General features: G+C 35.5%; 1 protein-coding gene across 1 annotated transcript in view; it reads right to left on the minus strand.

Annotated features, from left to right (window-relative positions):
- CHRM3 (cholinergic receptor muscarinic 3) overlaps window positions 1-23,288 on the minus strand; it is a 163,707-nt gene that overhangs the window by 95,081 nt on the left and 45,338 nt on the right. Inside the window, exon 3 of the mRNA XM_026043283.1 lies at window positions 11,302-11,404. Coding sequence (XP_025899068.1) covers window positions 11,302-11,399 — 98 coding nt within the window. The 5' untranslated portion in view covers window positions 11,400-11,404. The remainder of the gene's footprint in view (window positions 1-11,301; window positions 11,405-23,288) is intronic.

A 23,288-nucleotide genomic window follows, 5' to 3' on the forward strand; every position in this document is an offset into this window, starting at 1 on the left:
AACTACAGCCAGTCAGATGTTCCTATTTTTCTAAGTGATGCATTTGCATACATAAAGGGACTGATTGTCCCTAGTTTGGGATGGATAACTGATAAAAAATAGGTGAGAGTGACTATCCAGATAACATTGCTCCCTGTGCACCTGCCCGGAGGTGAGAGAGGCGGCACTGCAAAGCTTCTCCCAGCGCCACGCTGCGACTGCTGCTCCCTGTAAATGGGGCAGAAAAATCCTGGGTTCGTGTCCTTTCCACTGGCACACGGCCCATGCAACTGTCCCTGCTCAGAAAGCAGAGAAATGAACTTTCCAGGCATTCCCCAAAGGAAGGAATAGAGAAGCCTCCCCGTTTGCTGCTAAGGCACTGGGAACCTGTTAAATCACCCGAGTTTCTTCTTGGCCACCCTCCACCATCGCAAGCTGCTTCATGGCATTTATGGGAACCAAGTGAAGTTGGCATTCTGGGTCACAAAAGTCTCAACATCAAGTTACTGTATTCTAAAATATATCTAAAATATTTTACTGAAAAGTTAACCTTTTCAGGTATTTCCAGGAACCCAGCAGCCCCTGTTATCTCAATTACTGCCTCATAATGACTTTTATGAAGATGACACTACTACATCCGTGCTATAAAAACAAGACCCTTTTCTGTATTTTCTTACATAAAATTTAGTACTTAATTAATGCAAAGTATAGGGATGGTGATTATTTGGTATGTTCCCTCCATCCATGACATCAGCCACATAAAGGTTAAATATGTTATAATGTATAGGTATTGTTACTATTAGCAAGATCACCAACAAGTTGGTGATTAGCAAGATCACCAAATTCTAAGGGAGCAATTCTGAAGCCAAAATAAAAGTCTCATTTATTCTATTTGGTTTATGGGGGAAAATCTCTGACAGTCTTCGGAAAACTGATTCATAAAGGCAGCTCATAGAAACAATTCATTTTATGATTCATTCAATCATTAGTTGTTTAGATCATTCACATTATGCTAGTATGACAAACTCAGAGTTAACTAAAAATTAAATATTCATTTAGTTTTTAAACAAAAATCTTATGAGACAAAAATCTTTGAAGTCTAATCATGTTTAAACTCAGTGTGTGAAAATCTAAAATATTTAAAAATGATTGGAATGAAAATATCTGCAATTAAATCTTCATCATCAGCTGTGAGATAAAGAATGTCTTCCTTAAGTTGAATTGTATGCTATTTTCAAAGCAACTATACTGACTTCACGTGTTACACTCTGAATACAAAATCTAATTTTTTTTTACTMGGAGGACCAGGAATAATCACGTGTTTTTCTGTATTGCCACTATTTTTTATTTWTTGATGCTCACAAATACTGAACCACAAAATGCCCTTGGTTTCACACTTCCATTCCTGAGGGCAAATGTAAAAATAAACAAACACATATATACCTAAATGTATACATAAGGGAATGGGGTCCCATTGGCCTAATCAGCAGGGAACTGAGTGAAAGAAAATGACATCCTTTCATTTGCGATCCTTATGCTGGAAGCAGAGTAGACATTTAAAGTTGTATTATTATTTACACTAGAAGTATCTTAAGTGCAAAAAGACTGAGTAAGAAGAAACCAACCAAGAATAGTTTACATTTTTCTCAAATACCTGACTCAAGATCTTTATGGTTCCTGCACTGGAAGAATGAAGCCCCCTGACTACTTCGTAGAGATTCAGTCAGTTTATACACACTCCTTTAAAGCTATGAGCCAGGGGAGTTTTTAAACAGAGATAGCTTTCAGTTCTAACCACTAAGGTAGAAAAACTTAGACTCCATGAAGCGCAGAATAACCTTCTCGTTGGCTTATCTCAGCCTTTTATCTTCCAGAGGCAGATTAAATTCTATGAATCTTAGCACACAGGGGTTCTCCACAGGGCTTTTAGATTATGAAGTTTTCTCCTCTGTAAATGACATTAAATATAGCATCTTCTTTTCTTTTTTAAATAAGTCCTAGTAACTTCAAATGATTTTTTTTTCTGATGATCATTTCTCTTTTCCGGAGAGCTCCCTAATTTCTTTTTCCTGAAGATTTTGAAACTTCATTTCCTTGACAATCATTTTTAGCCTAACTGATGGACCTTCTGACTTGCAGAACTGTTCTGCTCTGCTGGTAGAGCACAGAACACTCTGTGCATCAGAACACAGAATAAAACTGTTTTGCCTTCTGAGTTCAAGTTTTACTTTTCTGTTTGAATTGTCAAAAACTACTGAGACTCATACAAACTATTAAAATGAAATTTAGAAAAAAAATTAAAAGGAAACAACTCCTCCCAAATACTACACTGAGGAGTCAACACTGGCTACTACTAAAATAAATCACTAAGAGTGAATGCAGTACAAACTAACTAGAAATATARCACATCAAGAAAACACAGAAAAGATGAGAAAATTAAGAGTCTACAYCACCTCCCGCCAAGTAAATTTCTCTCAATGAAATTTGAGAATCAAAAGCATTTGTGAAGACTACGATGATCTACTAGGTTGGAAGGAGATATGGATATTCTAAAATCTCTTATCAGAAATATTACAAAATATGTGCATATTCAGTTCCATGTGAAACCCATGAAGTTTCAAGACATCAAAATTTAAGTAGAAAATTTCAAAAAATAGTATACAAAACCAAATGACAATAAAACATGATCTTGCAATTACAAAGGAAGTCAACTTATAACATCAAACTTAGAAACGCACAAAATATAATTATGTAACTCTGAAATACTGATACTTAGAAACAGGCAGTGAACTAAAGAATCTTTCATTGGGGAAAATAAACGTTAACTGTGGAAGGAAAATAATCAGCTYAACCACTCAAAAGTAATGCATCTGTCTCCACTTTTTTCCCTTTATTAAAAAAAATACATATTACCAAAGATACGGAGATCACACAATAGTCAGTTGTGTATATCTCACTGTCCTTGCCTCTATATATCTTGGCTGAAAAATTATAATATCAGATARTATATATATTGTATCATATTTTATGTATAGTATCAGCTATAGTATCAGACATATACAATATCTATAGATTGGATATTAATATATGGTATAAAATGGATAATACCAAGACTTCAAAAGATTTTTTTTTCAGAATAACTGCACAAATACCTATTTAAGTAAYGCTTATTCTAAAGATGCTTACATAACATCTTGGGTTTTTTTTAGAGAATTTTTATAGAATATTAATATATCTCCTTTGAGTAGCACTTATTCAGAAAGAGAATAAGAGGATTACTGTTATTTTCTATGAAGAGAGAAATAATAAAAAGCAAGATAATTTACCATAGCCAATCTCAAATATGCTGTTCCCCATACAAAACCAAAACCAAATAGACTGATATAAAATAATGCCTGTAAATTATATGCCCAGGGATATTTCAGTGCGATATCCATTAAAGTTKCAGAATAGGAGATATACTTTTAAGGTCCCTGCTGGAGCAGAGGGGTTGGACTAGATGATTGCTAGAGGTCCCTTCTAACCTTAACCATTCTGTGATTSTGTAATACAAACTGAAGATCTGGTTCAGGAGCTTTGAAGAAAGCAAGAATATTCATTTATATTGCTTGCAAAACTCTTAATAAATTTTTGCTGGTCATGTTCTCTTTTGCAAATCAGCCAAACTGGCAAACACCTGCTGATGAACAGGTCACTATATAATTTTTTTCAGACCATTAGGTTCTCCAGTGGATTGAAAATCTTTGCACCATCCCACCAGAGGTGCAATAACCTTTGAGGAAATAGCAGAGGGAGTATGTCTGGAACTTGCCTGAAAAACAGAAATTGGGCTGAAATGTCTTCTCTTGCAAGCTCTGTTGCTTGTAGAGCAGTCACCTAACCACTACATAGGAAACAGTCAATAACTACACACAAGAACTGGCAACATAAGTCACCAGACCACACTGATATCACAGAACAGTGGAAAAAATCTGCGAGGCAAATGTGAAAAAGCRGCCACAGAGACAAATGGCAATAAATCTTGAAAACACTTTGTCAGGCTTCAGACTACAAGTAGCCCAAGCAGTCGGTCTCAAGGTCATTGACAGTGAGTCTGTGTGTGAGCCCTGCTCTGGCTCCTTTGGCTTTCCCAGAGCCCCTAGGGTGACCTTGTGATGTCTGGGGATGCCACTCCTGCCTTGGGCAGCCCTCTGGCCCCTGTCTCACACTGCAAGATTTATTTCAGTACTAGCCTGTTCAGGCTTTACTGAAGTCTATAAAATAAACCAGTGGCATTTTTATTTCCTGATAGTCTGAATAATATTTTCAATGGTTAAAGACAAATCTTCAACTTTAGGAATAAAAAGAAAGTCCTTATAACTGATATGAAATTTAGGATGAACAGAAAATGGGCAGCTGATCCAGACATTAAGTTCACTGGCATATATCTTAATCATTAATATTGGTCTGACAATGTGTAGAAATTGATATAAAAAAAAAAAAAAAAAAAAAAAAAGGAATGTATGCCCAGTGCTTTTCAGTAGAAATATTAAAATAATCACAATAATTCTTCCATTTCCAGGCCATGCAGTAATCCTAGCAATAATCACAAGTGGGAGCAGGAGAAGACCCCAGCGAGGGAGGCCAGAGCCCCCAGTACAGACACTTTCCTGAGTCCTGGTGACCTGCTGCTTGTGGGCTTTCTTTCCTGACCACCCCTTTTTGGTTTTGATCTCTACTTTCCAAGTCTTCATCAGTTACTCATAGACTACTTATTCCTCCTTGTTTACTTTCAAGACAGAAAAAGCAATCTCTTGGAAACACTCTTCATTTCACTTCAGGATAAAAATAACAATGGCAATAATCCAGAGGGTAATTTTGAGAAAAGTTTGAATTTAATGAATCAGAGAGAATTTTTCATTTCACACAATTGGGCACCACGATTTCATCATCTCTATTCCTTCACAGCAGTCTCTCCATACAGTTTCTCCGTTAAGAACACAAAATAACTTTACTAATGAGGAATGGCATATGTTTCACAGAAAAGCTTACAGAAACCCTATTAATTCCTTCTCTTCTGTTTATCACTGTGATAAGTTTTAAGGAAGGTTTCAGMACAGTAATTATCAGTTAAAATGAATGTGAGTCTAACTCTTCTCTCATGCACCTCATATCCATGTATTTTACTTGCTGGAGTTGGGACCTGCTTAATTTGCCCTGGATCAAAGAGTTTCAGTGTAAGTCACCTAATAAAGATCCTCTCTGAACTCATTTCTTTGTTCAGGAATACCTCTGTGAGACACCAACAGAAAAGATATTTTAAAGTGCTTTGAACATGGAAGGGCCTTTTCTTTCTTTGCCATATGCAAATAACAGCCTGAAGTCGGGTTTACATCAAGCAAGGGGCAGCCCTTGAGGCTCAGAGCTGGAAGCAGCTCTGCCTTAAGGAGCAGCCCTGGTCACTGTGCTGGGCAGGAGCTTCTCAGGGGCCTGATCCCAATGAATCCGGGCACTGCAGGAAAACACAACCTTTGCCCAGCACTGAGGGAATCACTGTGACCCCCTCGCAGAAACTGTGAGCCCCACCGCTGGCTCACAGTCACAAACGGAAGACAAAACTCTGCTTTCTCACTGTCTATTCTCCTAATGTTTAAACTGAAAAAAAAAAAAAAAAAAAAAAAAGGCAGAAAAATCTCAGGAAACATACAAATGCAGTTACTCTCTTTGAACCACTTTTCCCCCCCCTTTACTTTACAATACTGCAGCACTTTACTTTACTAACTGCAGCAGAACAGAACATATCTACAATTATTTCTTTAATTATTTGTAGTTTGATAGCAGGCACAGCACGCTGRACACAACACACATACAGAGACAACTAGAACAAGAATGAGATGGCTAAAATCCATATGAATGCAATATGTTTTCTATTGTATCTRTATGTTAAAAATATTTTTACATAATTAAGTTACTTTACTCATACTGAAAGACATYTGACCACTATCATGGCCTTTCATCTTCACTTATTTGCCACAGTCTTCAAAAGAATAAAAAAAGGAAAGATTATGATGTCTTTTTGGGATGTTGCAACACAGAGTTGAGTGGCAGCTGTACACATCTGTAGATAGAGCTGATAGCAAGCTGTGCAACAAGTCAAATGGGTAAAACTACAAATTCAGAACACATTTTGTCTTGTAATTCCATGTTCAAGGAGACGCGAGCTACATTGTAGCTTTAATTAAAATATCCCTGTGGCAACTATGCGTAAACATTTCAACAAAGTGCTTTCACTCAGTGATACAAGTGTATATTCTGATTAAATATTTTCAAATTTGTAATGAAAAACTCCTTCTTTGCTCAGCAGTATGCAAGTAATGCCAGGGACAACACTAAGCAAAAAGTATTCATATATGTGCACACATCTATATTTTTAAATTAAAACATGTAAGTCCTCTTAAATATTTCCTAAAAATCTTAGGTTTTGATTCAACAATAAATATGTCTAAGCTTTTATATTATGTAATAGCTTTTTCCTTCTCAAGTCTAACGTGAAACTCTCAGGTATGTAATGTTTTTATTTAATCAAATGTTAGCTTAATTATTAGCATGTTTTGAATGTGATCTTTAAAATGCAACAGATCTACAAAAAAAAAAAAAAAGTGTATAGTTTCATTTTTTTGCATTTCAGCACTGTTACTATGTTGTTGTAAAGTTATTTTCCTCCCCAAAACATATTTTTAATCGCTTGAAATTACTCTGGACCAAAAAGAAAGCTTTGTTTTAAACATTAAATGGGGATTAATTTGAGGTTAGTAGCTGGTTTAAAAATGACTTTAAAACGGGAATAAGTAGTGCATATGGGACGCACACTGCTTTATTTTACAAGCTGTTCCAGCTTCTGTGAGGTTTATACATGCATAGATTATTTCTGTAGATAGCCATATTGCAAAGCTGTGAATATTAGAGGAGCCTAGCTTTACAGAATTACTGTCTTCCACGCTGTTAAGGTTGATAACCTATTTTAGTTCAGCTTTTATGGCCTCTTGTCAGAAAGGGAAATAGGAAGGTAGAATAAATCATTTTTAAAATTAGGTTGCTTAGTGAGGTTTTCCAAAATTTTGCCAGCGTTAATTTGAGACTCTCTCCTGGAAATCACTTTATCTTTATATGATATAGACAGATCCTATTACAATGCCATATGAAACCAAATGGACATAACTTTTAGCAAGAGAAACTGCATATACATAAATACATATGTGTGTATACATCTATATACAATCCATATGTCAACACACTCATACAGGCATACACATATGCAAATATGTAGGATCTTACTATATATATGTATATATATATATGTTTACAAATTCCATACCTATGCATACACAGTTGCCACACATCTATGCACATAGGTATGTATAAAATCTCCTCTCTGTCTCTATAAGATAATGGATTCTTTTTCTGTTCCAGTTCCTGAATAGCAGCTACTTCCCCAAACAAGCTGATAGAAGCAAAGTGCATGCACAGAAAGCCTCATACTCCATACTATGGGTAATAAAACATCAGAATGGTCAACAGTCTCAGTCTCATTATCAGTTTGAGTAGGATATCTATAGCACAGTGATGGAAAACTTCTGCAAAATGTCAGTACTTTGAGGATTAGGCACCAAAAACAAAGGATTTGAAGCAATAAAGAACTATAGCAGTGTACTGGACAGAAGGAGCTGGAACACAAAATGGGAAAGAATGAGTCCTGTTACAATGACAATATTTTTAATTATATATATTCAGTGAAAAATAAACTAGTAGAGGGGTAGTAAAATACTTCCAATTAATGGAAGTAATGTAGTGTTCATACTTGAATGAAGTACTTTTCCCTTGAGGGTTTTACTGCACTATTTTATTTAGCTTAATATAATTTAAATTATAAACAGAACGGTTTTGTAAGCCCCTAGAGAAAATGCATTTTATTTATAATGTAGTTCCTTTGAAGTGGTTATGGAAATCATGCTCTTCCTGAAGTCTGTATCTCACATACCACCTACAGTTGCAAACTAGTCAGTTCTCACAAGTTAAACATGTTCAGTCTGTCAAAGTACATGAAAAGAATACCCAAGAATTTTTCAAATGCCATAACAAATAAGAATTTGCAGTTGCAAAAATTAAATCTTCCCTCCAAAGAAATGCACTGAAGTATCTTTGTTGATAATAGCTATGTTTGAGATGGGTAGCATTCAAAATAACCACTCCAATTTGAATCTTTAATGCACGCAATAAAAGAATTGTTTACAGTATATCCAAAGGGAATTTCAGCTAATAGAAATTCTATTTTGTATACTTAAACTTAAATATGTAAATATTTGTCATGCATTTAAATCACAATTCCTTTTAGAATATTTGTAGTATAAAAAGTCCTTTTCTCTTAGGATACAAATTACAAATGTGTAATTTGTCAAGTAATTTGACCAAGTGTCATTTTCACTCCAAAACTCAAGTAATCTATTTATGAATAAACAAAAGCATCTGAATGAATAAACTGAATCAGTTGCCACGTCACTGTTCTGATCAAGAGCCACTGCTCAGATCCCAGAAAGTAACTAGAGACAAAAAGGAAATTATCTATAGGAAAAAAAWTTGGATCATTAGTCATTTTTAAGGTTAGCAGAACTCAACACCTTATGGATGAGTCATTAATTTAACATGCCAGCCACAGATATATAACTGTTGAAAYTGTTATTCTCCCACTGAAACAGTGTCAAGACAAGTCATTTCAAATAGGATTCAACTAAGAAAAAAGTAAACAAGTAACCACTCTATAATCTGGCTGATTGTAAATCTGCTTACTGTATCCCGGTAGGAACTGGGACATATTTTAAATGCACAGATTTTAGTTACATTTAAAACTAGTTGAAACACGTAAGTATATATTTTAACCATTTTTAAAGAAAACTTGACACTAACATTCTACAAAAGTTCTACAAAAAGACATTTCTTTTGGGTCTTGGATCATTAGACATTACCTAGTTTGTATTATTTGAAAGTTACACCATCTATGTTAAAAATTACATTTTGTATTAAGGAGCCTTCCTGTACAATAGCCTTCGGAAACATTTATACTTTGATAAAAGCTAGTAAAGTACAGGCATTGCTTGTATTAAATGACAAACATATGTCATAGTGACCATTACTCTTGAATTCAAAGTAATGATTTAAGACTGTGAGAGCCTAAACAGCGGAGCTAATGTACCCTGCCTGAACAAAATGATTCTGTTCATCTTGACCGATGCAATGACTTCAGATGAACTGACAAACTCTGCTTGATGCACTGTACATTTGTGAGTAGCAAAGCACATTATTTTATTATTTTTTATATCTATAATCCCTTAAGAGGTAGCAAAACAGTGTAAATATAAAACAATCTGCTGGATTTATTTGCATGACTGACTTAGTTGTAGCTACTTAATCTAGTTTAGTATCAGAAAAAAAGGTGACTATTTCTGGATCTTTAAAAATGACGTTATATTACTTTTAGCCTGGATTATATGGTTACATGCTTTAGCTCTTTAGTTTTTGCTTACCTTTTTCCCACTGTCACATAAAAATATAAATGACAAATGTAAATCTATACAGAGAGAGAGAGAGATGTGGAGGCCGAGAAAGATGGGCCACTCAGACTAGGGAACATGAAGCTCTTCTCCGGTCTTGACCTAAAGCAACCTATACATGAGCTGTGACAATATGAATTTAACTATGAAAGCAGAAATTGTGTTTGTGCTTTTCAGTTTTTCATTCCTAGGAAATCTATTTGTCATCTGCAGATGGAGAGAAAAAGCCCTTTTGGTAAATCCATACAAACAACATATGGTTGCCATTACTTTTAGAAWACATAAACAGATGAAGACAGCATCTAACTAAAGATGGGAGAYGGTTAATACAATATGAAAGCTGAAAATAACCGTAACTGAATATGTCCAGCTGTGTAGCACTGTGCAAGCCACCACATTCTAATGTTGAGATTTGACTGCAATGGGAAACTTTGTTTTAGGATTCATTGAAGCCACTTATTATTGAATTAATTGAAGTCATTATTGAAGTCATAAAAATTAAGCTAATATGCTATGAAAGTGGCTTGCTGGTATGACTTGGTTAGATGTACTCTCCAGATAGGCAGCATGCAACAACTGAAATCTCAACATTTTCCAGAATCAATCATACTAAACTGTCAGGACCACAGTTGCTAGAGGAAGGAGTTGTTTTTCTGTGTAAGGAGAGCACAGCCACCTGYGCAAATACAGACATTCTGCACCACKATTACACTTGCAAGCTTACAGCTCAGTGCAGTTCCACAGCATTCAAAGTAAAATAGAAATGCATAAGGAACCCAAAAGGAGCAACAGATACATCATGCACGTGAACTTTGATGTCTACCAATACACGTAAACTATTTTAAATGGCACTGCTACTGAGTCATTAAACAATGTAACATACAAGGGACAAAGCAGACGAGCAACAATAGATGCTGGCAATTTATGTGGAACAACTGTGTTCTTTGCCTAGCTTTACTCTCACAAAATGAAACGACTTGCGGAAACTAAACTCTGATAGCATATCTAAACTGAAGGGGAACATATGCTTTTCAGGAACTTGAATTTAACTTGGTTTTATTCTCATATCTACAGTAAGACTAGATTATCCTGAAGAGACGTTCTGAGGGTGAAATAGAGGCTATATCTTTTGCCTAAAATTCATAAAAACCATGATGGTTTGCACAGAAGCTCAAAACAAATAGGAATAATATGAACACATCTCTCTCCTACTTACCATACCATGATCCTGCTCTGCTCTTCAAGGTAGGCCAAAATGCACAGGGGTTAATTCATGTAAACCTGTTCAGTCTAGCTCTTATTCTTCAAATTCTGCAGTTKTAATATCACGAAACTCAAGGTCTGCTAATTGCTGGTGAATTTATTTAAATTCTCTGCCTCATTTTGTACCTAAGTCAAAGCCTGTACCACTGCAGCTGCTATGAAAGCTTACTGTTAGCTCAGGTACGCCTACAGGAATGACAAGAAATTCAGTGTTCCTGGCACCCACAAGCTTTTAAAGGAGAGGTAGGAGGAAAACCAAACACATATGGACATATGATGGTCCCCAGTCATGCATCTACTAATGGCATAACACACTGCAAAACTGAAGGGCTTGATTCAGTGACTTTGTGGTTCATAAATTCCCAAAGAACCTGGTCTAGCAAACCGAGTACTATTACAAAAATTCATCTGTTTCCTGATATGCTGGAGACTTAGAAAGATATCTTGAATATATGATTCTTTGAGTTTTACCTACATGGTCCAGTGAGGAACATCAAAGTGGCTAGTAGGATCAGGCACTGTGTAGTTCTGTGAACTCCTCCTTTGGAAATGAGACTGGTAGTGTGTCAGCATGTAGGCTGTGAATAAAATAAGAGACAGAGAAGGAATGATTACAGTTTAGCCAACACCTGGAAAAAGTACAGGCATACAAGCTGAGAGGTGTCCTCTGGATAAGAAAAGAAGATCTGGATAAGCAAAGAAGATCTATTAATACTTTCTATTGCTGCATTTAATATTATTTTTTAGATCACTGAGACTTAGTTGCAAGTAACATGCACAACTCAAGCACTTGTGTATCAAATAGAGCTGGAGAAGTTATTGTAAGGTAGTGATGATAAATCTGCAGGACTCAGAACCACCACAAATGGTTAATGTCCTACCCCAAAGAGTTAAACAAAATTACATTCCTTTTATTTATCTTTTCAAACCAAGTGTCAAACTGGTATGGGATGATTCCTTTCATTTATTTGGGAAATTAGTTCCTGATAATTGAAGCAGGAATTTTTATATCTCTTAGTCATTTTCCTCTTACCAAGCTCTAACTATGGTTTTAGTTAGGAATAAACTAATAGTTTATGCTAGTGTCCTTTTCAAAGTGTCCATATACTTAGAATGAAAATAATTAAAAAAAAAATTAAAAAATCAAAACTATTTGACGATTTGACTTATGAAKATCATCAAAGTTTATTTGAAGAAACTGTTCAAAAAGGTCTATCTATCCAAGATAGTTTAAGTTTAAAYGTGTAACATTTTCAGAATTTTTTTTTCCATGGAAAATGAGCAGCACGTCTACTTCTGAGGGTACCTCAAGACCAGCTCAAATGAGCAGGACACTAGGGTGCTTTCGGAAAACACTATGCCTATGAAACTACTCCCAACTGCTGCCTTCTCCTTACACCCAAACTGTGCTTTTAGAATTGTGATTTTTGAAATTTGATTCCTCCAGAAAATGATGGTAGCTTCTTGCAATGACAACTGCATATGTTTTAAAAAGCTGCTGCTGGCCGGTACTCCGTATCCCAGGCACAGAACTGAAGGTTGCATTTTAAGACTAAAACATTCATAAACTAGCCTGTTTTAAACAAGAAGCCTCTTAGTAGATGGCCCTAAGCTTTTAACTTTAATTTTATTTTGATAAAATATTACTTGAAACCACTGGAAGTTAGGAATCTGGATGTGGCAACTCCTGTTGTATTTATTCCACAAAAGGAATTTACATATATTTGCCCTGCACCACAAAACTGAATTATTGTGTTTATACAGAAGTGCAACACAAAGCAGATTGCTCATTCTCAGAAAAAAAAAATTCACAAAACAACAAAATTAAGATGCATACCCATGTAAGTGTTCTGCAAATAAAGGTTATCTCATGGTTGTTTTCTTTAGTGAACTTTGGGGAATTTTTGCCTTACTCTCAAAAAAGAAAAAAAAAAAAAAAGAAGAAAGAAACAAGGTTCTCAACATTCAGGAAAATTTAAATTGTACATTTGTATTTTCTTGCCTACATTATCTATTAACTAAAAAATACCAACCYGTCATCAGATACTACAATCATATTATCCTCCTCAAAAATATCTATATTTGGCTATAGACACACCTGCATAGATGAAAGTTAATTCAGTAGTTTTAAGGATATAATTCTATTGATTTTACAAAATCAGAAAACATGCATATTACAAATGCCTGCGGCTTCCCTGCAGCTACTCTGCAGCTTCGATTTTCAGTGGGCACAAAAGGGCACAAAATATTTTGTACACTGAGCTGCAGGTGCAGAAAAGTCTGCAGGCTGAAAGAGATATGTTTGACCTGCCCTTTCTTTAACTGGATTGAATTAGAAAGAGGTTGGACTCATTCTAGAGAAAGATGATGGATGGTAAGAGATCATAGAATATTTATAAACTTGAATGTGCCTTGCTGATATGGAAGGGAAACATGAAATATCTAGTTAAAGCTCATCTAGTTCAGGACAGAATTTCCTGCTGGGAACAGTGTTTTTGTTGTGGTTGTTGCTTTATTTATTTTCACAATCTTCACATAGGGTTTGTTTTGTTACCTTAAGGAAAATAAACTGCTTATAAAAATATAAGTATATATTTTTATAGTGTCAAAATAAGGAGTAAAGCCAGCTTTAAAATGCGAGCTACCTGCTCAGCATCCTGCCAGCCTAGGTCAGAAGGTGGTAAGAGATTTGAGAAGTTGATGTCCTACAGAAAGGGAAGCTTTCAACCTGTCGTGAACATCACCTACATCCTCACAGAACTGAATTCTCTTCTGCGTCTCTGAGGCCATTCTAAAAAATCCCCAAGGCCAAAACAAAGGATAAATTTACCATCAAACAGTATTTCTTTCAACTTGCTCAGTTTTTAATTGTTTGAGGATGACTGAAAATGAATTCATGGCCTTTTCATCAAGTTTAACTCCCTGAGATAAAAACAGATGATTAGCATCCCAAATTTAGACTACATTCTCACTGAAGGGAAGTTTAGATTCATGCTTCTCACTCAGGCAATTCAGTTTCAGTTTTTAAAGTAGGTGAGAAGGCTTTACCTTGTTTTGGAGGTCTGAAAATACAGTAAAACAAAATCCAGACACATCAGATATGATTTTAGTTTGGTAGCCTCATGTCTCAAAAATTGTTCAGTCTAGATCTATCACATTTATTGAAGAATAAAGACTGCATCATTTTACTGGATAATTTGAGTGGCTATTCTGAAATTACTCAATGAGATCTCAGCTTTGGAGGGTTCAGCCCAGTTTAGTTTATATATAAACCATCTTAAATTACCTGCTTTTTTTTTTTTTTACTTATTCATCTATATAGCTGATATATAATCTTTAACACTTTTTAAGTTTATGAGTGTACAGAATCTCTTTTAGATTGAAATTCCTTCAATTCTGGTGTTTACTGATGTACGACTACAAGCACCTGTACTAAAAAAACAAACAAACATAAAAAAACAATTTCTTCACAACCATAATTTGTTAAATGGCGTATATAATATTACACGACACTACAAGATAATTATGGATGAACAGACCAAACCAGGCAACTCAGTATTTGGTGTGCAGGGACCAGCATTTATCATTTAGGAAGTCGTTCATYGCACCTAACTTTGGATACCTCAGTGATTATAGGCACATACCCCTGAGCTGTACAGACTTTGTATGGAAGAAAGCTGCCACATCAAAGGACTGTCCAAAACATCCTGGTGCATTTAGTGCATTTTAGGWGCAGACCATAGGATGAGATGAGATAAACGTTGCAAGTACCTGATGTTTTCCACCCCTTATACAGTACATCTAATCTGATCTCTTTGGAAAAGCCTTTCATCTGCTTTTTAGTCTGTAAGCATATATTCTCCTTTATCCAATGATTTTGAGTCAGATTATTATTCATGTATATGTATATGTTTATGTATACGCACAGTATTGACCATCTTATTCATATCATTCTTGCTACTTATCACTGAAATTGAGAAAGAGGTCTATACTTTCCTATGGTTTTCAGCTGATGAGTACAACTAAACAGAAAAAASACAACTCATAAAAAATGGAAACTTCAACATTTCAAGAAATATTCAGGTATGACTTATGTATGCAAGATATGTGTCTTGTCTGAAATTTCAGAGAGTAAAGCATAGGTAAAAATTTAAATTATCATATGAAGCAGTTTAATACATTCTGAGTAACATACTTCTTATCACTTGGAAGCAGACGGAATTCCCTTAATAGGGATGAAAAGTCTATTAACCAAAAGATATCATGTGGTCATTGGGGTATCCAAGAAAAAAAGTGCCCAATAACTTGGTGTCCTAACTATGTATGACTTATAATATAGAAGAAAATATAGTAATCATTAAATTCTTCCTAATATATATATATATATGTAATATATATGTATTTACTCAACAATCATCTTAAAAAACTTGTGATGAATTACAGGGTTAATATGCTTATAAGCATAGAAAGCAGATCAGTTTTTAGCAAGATGTGCAATACCTCCCACATTTACCTACCAAAATTCACTCTAATATATCAAAAAAATTGAGAGTATACATATGTAAACTTACACAATCCCCTAAATGAATCTGGACAGTGGCTGCAATGCAGCCTTCACATTCAAAACACAGAAACTATATCTCTGGCTAAACAAAAAAAACATTGTAAAATGTTAAGGGTCCTGGGGTTCAGCTGGAGCCTGAACTTGAGCAACACCTGTGTGACTATGGTGGAAGCCGCCCCCCATCTACAGGAGGGACTTGGGGACATCTCCAAAGAAGATGATTTTCTGCCTGAGGTTGTTTGCCAGGGTGCAGTGCCAAGGGCTTCCCCCACCTGCCCTGTGCCTGGGATGTCCTTGGTAGAGTGAGGGACAAGCTCTGTGTTTGGGAGGGCCATCCCACACAGCCCTTATTGATATATCTGAATTACCTACTGTGCTAACAATACTTTGCAATAATTCATCTATTTTAGCACATGAAATCCAGGCAAAATCTCATTTGTCAGGGAGGCTTCTTTCACACTCCTCTCAAAGAGAGCTGCAGTTCTTTGGCAGGATATTAAGCAATTTATTCATCTAGAATTTATCTCAAAAACTCCCTAGAAAATCAAACTTCCTTATCAGCTTCAACCCAAAACTTAACTTTCTGGGTTTTTAAAAATTTTTGTTATGAAATTACTTTAAGAGTCTTTGTTATGTGCTTAATTAAATTATATTCTGCCTACTCAAATATTGCCCTTGTACAGTTCTTTACTAAAGTGGATCCAACAACAACAAAGTCAAGGTTTGTRTAGTAAAAGAATACAGGCAGAAGAAAGCACATATCTACTGAATTCAAAGATAAAARTTAGTGATAAATTGATAAAATCAACTTAGTTTAGAAATACTTGGCAAGCTGTTATTTATACATGAAGGTTATTCCRACCCATGACATTTTGGATGTGCTGCGGAATAGGTACTATGATTCTTTATGGAGGCAAAATCAAGAYTGGGCAAAAACACATCAGTCATTCTGATCAAATCAAAAGACTGCATTAGAAATACAAAATTATTGTTTTTGATGAAAAAGAGTTTCATTGGAAAGACAGAGTCCTGTTCTTTTAATTAAACATAATGCATCTTTTCTATCTCCCAGCAGTCTTTTACTCTTTACTTTTAGTTTGCTTTCTACTTTGCTTTAGCCTAGCTGTCATTCATTGCATGGTGCCTAGAATTGATTGGGCTTTGGTGGACTAGGTTCAGAACCACCTCCCAAATATCACAGATCCATATAGTAAAAAATACACAACTAATTACAGAGTGCATACCGAGGCTTTATCTTTATGTTCCCGTTATCCAGGAACTGGCAGTTTGTGTGACTTGAGAACTGCTGCTTTCTTTGATGCCAGCATCCAAAGGAACATTTTGTTGATTTAGACGCTAGCCACATGAAAGGGAAACCTGCAGTTCTTTGTACCAAAGCCTAATTGTACTTAAGCCCCAGGACTGAATACATATTAAAACATCATCTACAGTCCAGTGTATACAAAGCTGCTGATTTTGACTTTGAATTAAAACTTCTCATTGCTAAAAATGCCACTTATGGCTAGTTTATTGTCTATATTATTGTGTGTGCACAACCAGGCAGGGATCAGTGCTGATGAGAAGTGCTCTCTGCAAGGATATTTGATGTCCTGACCTCATTTGGGAACAAACTGTAAGTAAATTTCAGAAGTGTAACATACTTTTATTAATGTCTAAAAAATCTGTTAACTTTTCTGTTGTAGATTATGTGCAGCGTAGTTTTGGTGCAGCTGACATTAAGATTCCGTTATTAATTTTGTATTAAATCTGTGTAAAGAAGATGAGTACTGAAAAGGGCAGCTCAGCAATTTCTTTCCCTACTAATATACTGTAATTCATTTAAATGTATACATAAACAAAAAGGCAACCAGCTTTTGGTCAGGAGCAAGAGGAAGAGGGAAGAAAAAATACGAAATGTGGGAATAAAACTTTTTTTCTTAGAAAAAATTCTTCTTCTTCTAAAAAAAAAGCAACCTCTCCTGGTGTTAAGGAGTGACTTTTAAAATAATTAAGCCCTTTGCCAAACAAAAGGCAGAAAAAAAGCCTCTACCTAGCTCCAGTATAATTGYCAAAGCACCTTTCAAACTATGATAGTTGCAGCTCTCTGAAAGTGCTGCTGGTGAAAGCAACAGAGCCAACACTGGGCCGCAAATGATCAGTTTGCTCAATTAGTATAGATAAWTGTCAGGAAGACACTTGAAAAATTACAGAGGAAGCCTCAGAAAGAGGTGCTGGTTGTCAGAGTATAGGAAGGCATATACTCTGGTGTGGGAAGTATGAAAACAGCGCCTTGGGTCTCTGCTCACAATATGCTGTYGTCCTGAAGATGCTCTGGCTTTATCAGGCGTTTTGGAGTGTGGGGCAAATAGGCAAAAGTTTTAGTGTGGGTGCCCCTCAAGGGGGCACACAGCATGTGCAGATATTTTGGGCAGCAGGAACAAGGCCACCACTTGCTTTGCTTTGGGAAAGCTGGTTGGAAAGTGGCAATGGTCACYTCACAAGCAGAGAACTATAGTGAGTGATTTTATATGTCTGGTGTATATCGTCTGGCCAAATGGGCTTATATATATGGTCATGTGTTTGCTTGAGATACACTGACAGTTTCCAAAAATAACCACTCCAAGTTAAAGTTACTGTATAGTACCATTTGCTGTGATCAAATTTAATGAACAAATCAGGTTCTTAACATTACAAAATATATCGTTACACTCCCATGTCCATACATAAATCAGGAAGACATGCCAGGTGAAATAAGCTCCTGGCCTTGCTATCACATTTTAATTCTTCTGTTTCGGCCATAAAGGTYGGGATTTGCACAGGATTTATTTATTAATTCTGAGTGTTACAAGAAGCTAGTAATTGGTTTATCTGAATAATGGGCTAAGTGGGGGGCAGAAACATTTGCTGATAACATATATTTACTCAGATGAATTAGTATGAGTAAGTTACAATGTGTAACTCCAGAAGCAGTATATACAACCAGTTAAAATCTGTGATCTATTATGAGATGAAGCCCTAATGAGACATATACAAAGAGTGCCTATGGAATAAACAGAATGATCCAGGAGCAGGATGGAGATGGGCTGCATACGGGAAGCTGCATACACAGCATGCAGGCCTGGGCTTCCACTGGCAATACCACAAGACTAGGATTTTGTTTGACTTATGGTCTCTCCTTTGATGCGGTACTGGTTCGCTACTCCATGATTTTGTAGGTCACTATACTATGGAAGTGCTCTCATTCAGACAAAATGTAGATATACATCTTTCCCTTCAGAAGTGACAATAAGCCTAGCAGCATTTACTAGATGGGATAGCCATATTTTTTGCCAATATAGATTTCCTTCTCCATTTTTAATTCAGTTCAAAGAGTGGTAGCATTGCTTCTAGACATTCATGGGCAATATTCACAGCAGAAGTCATGTGCCCTGAGTATCTAGCTTTCCTATAGGTATAGTTTTCAGAGTGATAATTTGTGAAGCAATGAAAATGATGGGAAGTTGTTTTTTGGTAGATTACTTGCRTGGAGATGATGAAGGTTTTTAAATATTCAAGAAAAACAAGACACCTTTCTAAATGGAAAGAACATTTGTATCTGTTTTCTTTGTTTCTTACAGACAGAGGTGAAAGTATGTTGAAAGTTCTTTTTCCTCTTCCAGAAAAGCTTAACCATACTAAACCTATCAAACCTATCCCAAGGTGATGCTAGCCAATACCACCAAAAAATAAAAAAAAAGTCAGATATCCAGTTATTAAGTTCTGAACAAAAATGACTTTAAGCCAATAATCAGATTTGTCAGTAAGAAGGAAAATCCCTAGGTCAGATTGTCAGAGAGTGGTGATATTGCTTTTCTTTGCAATATGGGGTATGGTTTGTTCCCTAAGAATATTTTTGATTTAACATATTTTCTGCTTCTGCAGGCACTTCATTTCTAATGTACTTCTGGCAAATTATCTTGGAATTGTGGCTTTTACACATGACTTACCTGTAAGGTCCCATGACTCAAGTCACGGGGGGACCTGAGTAAAATATTCTGTGAAACTTCGTTTACAGRATGACTGCAATTTTGGGGGACAATTCTTAAAAACCCAGATGCTTCCGGTTYTTGTGGCACACAATCACATTAGCTTTATGTTTCTGCTGAAGTAATGCAATTCAAGACTTAATAACAATATTAAATTGCATAATTAATTTAGAGGCATTAGAGAGCACACCAAGATGTATTGAGACAATTAAGATCTTTAGCAACACTGTCTTATGACGGTTACTGCCTCTGGAAGACAAGGGAACACTAGCATAAAATCAGTCCAGCCAAGGGCTCTCACTGGGATAAAATTTTAAATTATTTAATAGAGCCTTTACAGACAAGAATTCTGTGCTYATCTTCATGGCTTCATGAGAGCAACAAAACCTTGATTTCTTACATGAACATATAAAAATTACATATCTTGTTTATATTATAGAAAATGAGACAGAAAACTGAGGTATTTGTTCAAATGCAGTAAGGGAGACAATATGAAAGCAASAGGTAAATCCCCCATGCCTAAGATCAGACAACAGTATCCTATTAGTATGATAAACTGTAAATGCAGAATACCCAACATATCTTTTTTTTTTCTTTGAAAAGAAATTAAAAAGCAGATCAATATGGGTAATTTCTAATCAAAGTGACCTTAGTAAGAAAGATACCACTCCAGTGATGGGAAAATCATAACTCTATCAATTCTTAAAAACCTTACGTCTTTTTTTTGTCAGTAATTTCCCTATGACTCAATTTTGCAGAGGTGTAAAATATGCACTCAAGAGGGCTATTGATCCCACTACTTTTTTTTTTTTTTTTGGAGGGGGGTCTGATGTGAATCATCCTTCGCAATAGTCTCTCTCACCATTACCATAGAGAAACCCCAACTGTTAAATTAAATACCCAGCACCTAGGCAGATAACATTAGGCAAGTTGGATTCCATCCAGAACTATGTCTACACTCAGAATCAAAACTCCTCCTTTCCCTTCTCCTAATACAGTGACATGGTCAAGATCCCAGGATCTTYTGAACCAGGTAGTACCATCCTCTTCATCACCACCTGGAGATGGATGCTTTAGCGATCTGCTGATCCCTAAACTAAGCTTTTAAAGCTCAAATATAATATGGTAAAGTAACAGAGCTAACAATAATTCCTACATGTCTACCTGAATTATTTATCTATTGTTCAGAGGACAATATTTCTGAATTGAAATCAGACATATTCATTATGAGAATGCATAATGGTAAATGCATATGAGGCCACATACTGGAATAGTTACATGATCCTATTCCTATAAGATATGCATCTCTTCAAAAGGAAATTGTGTGTGCTTCTTCCAGTTTAGGTCATAATCATTCTCCTCATTAAGGCAATGGAATAAATTCAATGTCAAAACCCAGAAAATGAAAAAAAAAAAAAAAAAAAAAAAAAGGAAGATGCAAACATTCCTAATTGTTTAATATTGGACACATCATCATTCAGGAAGAACTGGAAGCTGACAACTGTACAGTTGTCTTAGAGCTCTTTAAATGGAAATATCATCTGAAACAACAGGTTGGTTATATATTAATAGTTGTTTTCAAGAGCAGTCTTTCTACCTCTCAGGATTTAAATAAATTCCATCTGCATTTTTTCCCTTACTACATAACTGCAAACGAATGACTTTTTCAATCCCCTACTACATGTACAGTCGCACAGTATGAGAATATCTATTCTTCAACCCAGTGAACAAAGGGAACTACTGAGAGCATCTTAATATGCCTGTAAATAAAAAAAAAAAAAAGAAAAAAAAAAAAGAAAACACCCTTGTGAAACTATTAAAAATGTACTGATGCTTCAAATACTGTTATAGATGCATTAGATGTAAACACATCACCTATCTAAAAGGATACTACAGTGTGCTCTGAATGAAAAGAAAGCAGACCCTGTCAGTCCAGTGATTGAAGCTCCTAAGAGGGTTTGCCTTCTTCCCGATTAAACAATTTTCCTTTTTCAGGTAGAGAGAATGGCTGTTGACTGCTTGTGGGCAGGTTTAAATAAGATGCAATTCAAAGTAATGTTAGTAGGGAGAGAGATTTGGTCTGGAGTAGAAAACAGAATGTTATAATGGATATGACTCTGACCACAGCTTTTAAGTAAAACAACCTAGTCAGAGCAGCCTAAAATTTAAATGATGTAAATTCATGATGTCTCTCCAGTGAATCAGTCCGCAATCAGTTTGTGGCTGTTTGCTGTACAGAAGACATTTCTTTTATTCTTTTATATGCTGATGATGAAACATGTGCCTTGATTCCTTGGGAGTGGGAGGATAGCTCTTTTCTGACCGAAAGTCTTTCATGATTTGTTTCTCATCCTTTCAATGGTGCATCAGTATCTATCTACCAGGAGATAGCATAGATTTCCTGGGTTTTATGTAGCTGCCCCTCACAGCTCAGAGAAAAAAACTTCATGAAGAGGTTAATAAAAAAAAAAAAAAATAGCCTCTCATCAACACTCTGTAGATGAGGTTATTGCCCCTTATTCCTGCTTATCTGCATTACTAATTGTTGATTAAATCTGCTGCAAATCAACTACTTAAACCAAAGCTCAGCTCAAAACGTCAAGAGGTACAAGGAAAGATGTTGCTCTTCTGTACTCTTGAGCGTAACTCAAGTCACCATCAAAAGTTGGGAAAATTGTTTCTTAAAAGATTATATTCATACAAACCTGCAGATCATCTGAATGCACTGTTTGCATTCTTGGACTCTAAGGCTTCATGAGGCCCATGAAGCTTCATGAAGAAAGAGTTTAGGGTACTCCGGGAACCACAGTATGCTGTACAAAGCTGCCGGGAGGCTCTGCTTAAGTGAGGCTGCTGCAAGAAACCAAGGAATATCCTGGAGTCAGAGCAGACTTGGCTACTCAATATGGCACACACACTGACACACACACTGATCTGCATGGCTCATGCCGAGATGCTTGTCTTTTTTTTTTTTTTTTTTTTAAATAACATTTTCCCTATTGAATAGTCTATATCAGTCCCCAACCTACTCCATGGTTTAGGAAATTCATTTATTACATGAATTGGTAAAATGGAAAGACTATTAAGTGTTTTGGGGTGGCATATTCCAGAAAATTGCATACTGAATCATATCATAAAATATGTTTACATGTAGCCCATTCACTSAAAGGAAATTAAATTTCTCTTCTGTTGGGGGTACTAATACTAAACTAACTGTATCTGCTAACTTTTTTTATCTGCTAACTTTAATCTTCTAACCTCAAGACTAGAAGACCAGGTACTTGGGAACTTTGTATCAGCAAGCACTTAAATCAGAAAGAGAGAAAAATATTTTTTTAAAAAAATCAGCAAATATGTAGTATCAATAGTAAAATATAAATACAGATCACATAACAAGCATGAAATAAAGTTAAATTCCATATAGCATTATCAGTTTCACTACAAAAACATTGATCAATTATTCCTAAAATTACAGTATTCAAATGATTCACAGATATGCAAATAAATTAAGAAATGCAACACAGATATGAGCAGGGTATGCGATACTGTCTCATACTCTCAACTGAAAACAGATGCCAAGATGCATTAAAATAATTTGCCTAAAGTTTCATATTAAGTTTGAGGGGCTATAAAAAGAAAAATTATGTTTCTTAAATCAGTCTTGTGCCTAGTCAAAAGAAAAAAATATATATTCAAAAATGAAATATATTATGACTATTGCTGGCAAATGAAAACAGTGAGGAAGGTTAGTTACTTTAAGATTTCTGTCCTTACTTGAAAGGAAATATGTGCATGGATCCTCTGCTCTAATCTTGGAAATTATGGAGGGAAGAAAAAAAAAAAAAAAAAAAAAAAAGAACACAGCCTTATGGT

Source organism: Nothoprocta perdicaria, unplaced genomic scaffold (assembly GCF_003342845.1).
Source record: "Nothoprocta perdicaria isolate Ctin4 unplaced genomic scaffold, notPer1 scaffold_328, whole genome shotgun sequence".
NCBI lineage: Eukaryota > Metazoa > Chordata > Aves > Tinamiformes > Tinamidae > Nothoprocta > Nothoprocta perdicaria.